The sequence below is a fragment of the Cystoisospora suis genome, assembly GCF_002600585.1.
Source record: "Cystoisospora suis strain Wien I chromosome Unknown contig_7361, whole genome shotgun sequence".
NCBI lineage: Eukaryota > Apicomplexa > Conoidasida > Eucoccidiorida > Sarcocystidae > Cystoisospora > Cystoisospora suis.
This window is the reverse complement of record NW_027160147.1, coordinates 5,704-9,331: the sequence shown is the minus strand read 5'-3', so window position 1 is coordinate 9,331 and position 3,628 is coordinate 5,704. Positions and strand designations below refer to the sequence as shown.

Below are 3,628 nucleotides of genomic sequence, written 5' to 3'. Positions count from 1 at the left end.
TTTTTCTTTACCTTCGGAACATAGTTGTGCCCGCATAGGCGCCTGCTCCCCCGCCATCATCTCTCAAAGAAGAAGAGTAAGTATCACTACTACTACTACCATTCAAGCGGCCTGCTGCAGGCCGTCTTCCTCCTCCTCCTACAGTTGGACTTCCCTTTCTCCCCTCTTCACTTGTCTGCGCGCCATGCTGATAAGAAGAAGAAGACGACGGCGAAAGAGAAGAAGAATGCCGCGGGAGACTGTCTGCTCCTCTGCCTCCTGAAGAAGAAGAGGTAGTATTACTATTACTACTACTGTTCGAGTGGAGAAAGAGATGAGAGGTTGAATGAGGATGACTGTGCAGGTGCTGCGCCACCCCTTGCTGTGCATTCCCCATAGTGCAAACTCGTCCAGGACCACCTGAAGAAGAAGAAGAAAGGGAAAATGTGGAGTGAGAAGAAGAAGAAGAGGAGGAAGAAAGGTGTAAGAAGACGATTCAGCTCTGGTACTAGAAGGAGGGCTCTTTTCTTCTATTGACGGAGAGGAAGATTCTATACAAACCTCATCTTCCTCTTCTTCTTCTGTCTTTTCTTCTTCTTCTAGTTCGAGTTCTGCTTCCACAACATCTTCTTCTTCTTCATTCCACACTCTTAACTCTTGATCCTCATGACTTTCTTCTTCATCCTCTTTCTCTATTCTATCTTCTGAGACACCTTTCTCCTCTTCTTCTGTAAGGAAAACAATCTGCTGTTCTATCAATTCTTCTTTCTTTTGTCCAGATGGGCCTTTATCTCTTTGCCCTTCTCTTCTTCTCTGCTCTTCTTTCCCCCCAACTTTCTCGACGATAGAGCTCACCTCGTCTCTCCTTTCATCTAGCGCTCCTGCTTCTCTTCTATCTCGCTGACTTGTCTTATCATCCCCGGCTTCTCTTTTGAAGTGTCTGAAGAATCTCTCTGATGCTTCTCCGTCCTCTTGTTGATCTTGTTCCGCTCTAAAGTATTCTTGATCTGACACCTCGATCTCTGCCTCGTAGGCCTCGCTGTCCTCTTCGTGTTGTTCTTTCTTCTCTTGGAGATCTGTGCTTCTTCTCTCGCTCTCTTCTTTTTTCTCAAGAGCAGTTTGGTCCTTCTTCGCACTCTCTCCTGGCTTTACTTCTCCCTCCTTCCCTGGACCGCCTGTCCTCAACCACAGTATTGACTTCTCACTCTTTGACGATGAGGTGTCTGTACACCTGATAAGATCATCTCCTCTCTTTTCTCCTTTTTCTCTTTCTCTCTGTTCTCCTACTAAAAAGCCAAACTTTTCTTTGTCTGTCTGTCTTGAACTCCTCCCCGTACCCGCTCTTTCTCGTCTGTCATGCAACCTTTCTTCATGAGAACTCCTTCCTGCAAAGACTCTCCGATCACTCACATCATCTACACCTTCTTCTTCTAATCTTCTTCTTCTTCTTAGTGTCGTTGAATGACACCCTCTGCTGCAAACTTCTTCTCTCTCTTCTGAAGCGTCTGTCGATCCACACTGCTCCTTAAGAAATGAGGCAGATAAAGAAGAGGGAGAAAAAAGACAGATGAAGTGTCCTTCTTCTTCTTTCTCTCTTCTTTCTTCTTCGTGAGAGATGCGATCTCCGCGAGTGTCGAAGACCTCTCTCTTTCCTTCTTTGCTGTCGATGAGAGAAGACTTCTCAACCTTATCTTCTCCCGCCGAACCTTCTGCTCTCCTTCCTCGATCATAAGACTCCCCACGTGTCTTCCTCTGAGAAGGTGAGACAAGTGAAATCCCCGATATGGAGGCAGGAGACGAAGGAAGAACAAGCTCTTCTTCCTCTTCTTCTATTAGAGCATCTGCCTTCTTGAAAGATGCAGACGAAGATGAAGTATCTTCCTGACGTGTACACTTGTCTGAGAGAGAGAGATAACTTCCTTCCTGTTGCTGTGGTAAATCTTCTCCTACTCTGTTAGATTCGTGAGAAACAGAAGGAGTAGAAAAGATCCATTCCTCGTCCTCGTCGTCGCCTCGGCCAGCCAACTTTTTACACTCCAAGAAGGGAAGTCGAAGAGGCTCCTGGAGAAAAGGCCCGTGAACCTTTTCTTCTTCTTCTGCTAGAGACTGGCAACAAGAAAGAGAAGATCGACGAACGAGAATCTCGGAGGGGATATCTAAGAGATCGACGTCGTCATTCTCATCCGGCACTTGCTGCTGCTGCTGCTCTTCTCTTTCAGTCGTTGGAGAGAAGGAAGTCTTGTCCTCCGCCGGTTGAAATAGAGACAAACCCCTGCGACTCGTAGCTGAAGATGATGATGAGGATGATATACTTGTTCTCTTCTCACCCCCAACAGGTGTAACTACACTTTTGAGGTGGGAATTCTTCTTTTGAGACAGATGAGAAACGTGAGGAAGATCTAGACTCCCCCTATCTTCTCTGTTAGTTAATCCCCTTGTTGCTAGGCATTGAAGAGAGGTCGTACTGATAGGATGATCTGAGACACACCCCTCTAAAGTTGTCGTGAGACTCTTTTTATCCTTTTCTTTCACAGTTGCTTCTTCATGAGCTTCCCCTGTGAGTTGTCTACGAGGAACACACTTCACAAAATCTTCTTCTGCGCCTCTCTCATTGGCGTCACCATCCCCTCCCTCCTGTTGTGTCTCTTGGACTTGCTCTTCTTCCAGGTCATCCGGAAGAGACGAAGATGATGAAAAAGAAGAGGGAGAATGAGAAAGATCTCTTGCCTCTTCTATCTTACAACGCTCAAGAGAAAGCAAAGACAAGGGAGATGAGAGAGCGTCCAAACAAGAATGCGGAAGGCTCTGAGAGACAAGAGAGTGTAAAGAGACGTTTTCAGATGACGGAAAGAAGTAACTCTGTCGATCTTCTATGCGCTCTTCATGAGATTTCCCTACTCCTTCTATCTCCTTTTGTTCTCTAGTCAAATTGATCCTGTTGCATAGCTTTTCTTCTGTTTTCGAAGAAGGGTCTGACGACGAAGTCTCGACAGATTCTCCAGATGATGAAGACGAGTAGGAGGAAAGAGGCGGGAGATGTCGACGTGGACTACAGCAGATACTATTTGCACAGGAAAGAGAGTTGCCCTTGATTCTTCCGCCGCATGCAGCCGAAGATGAGCTTAGCGACAGCAACGATGAAGAAGAAGATGACGATGATAGGAGTAGTAAGCCCGGGCGATCTCCTCCACCTCGGGATGATCGCCGTGGACTCACAGCAGCGATGATACGGGGTGAAGAGACGGCTGTGGTAGACGATGAGACAAGAGACACGCTCGATCTCTTCTTATAGAGAGAACGATGAGTATCTAAAGGTAAAAGAAAGGATGACTCCTCGCCACTAGTACTATTGCTACTCGAATGTTGATAAGATAAGGAAAAAGGACGTTTAGGTGGAGGTGCGACGCGTAAATATTCACAAGATCGAGAAGATGAACTAGATGATGACGACAACGGTGATGATGAGAGAGAGACGGCGCCGCCAGCGGTGTTTGCGATACCACCCCTATGACTAGTACCACCCCCCCCGAGAGATAAGGAGCGACGAAAGTGTAGAGCTAGCGGTGGAATAACTGCCCTACTAGTCAAAGGACTAGCAGTTGCCCTAGGGGTACCGACGACAACACCAACGTCCTCCTGCTCCTTGTCG

At 47.0% G+C, this 3,628-nt stretch overlaps 1 protein-coding gene across 1 annotated transcript in view; it reads right to left on the bottom strand.

Annotated features, from left to right (window-relative positions):
- CSUI_010412 (ubiquitin-conjugating enzyme subfamily) overlaps positions 1-3,416 on the bottom strand; it is a 6,778-nt gene extending 3,362 nt beyond the window's left edge. The window contains exon 1 of the mRNA XM_068070516.1: positions 12-3,416. Within this exon, the coding sequence (XP_067917509.1) occupies positions 12-376 (365 nt within the window). The 5' untranslated portion in view covers positions 377-3,416. The remainder of the gene's footprint in view (positions 1-11) is intronic.
- Between the last annotated feature and the right edge of the window lie 212 nt (positions 3,417-3,628).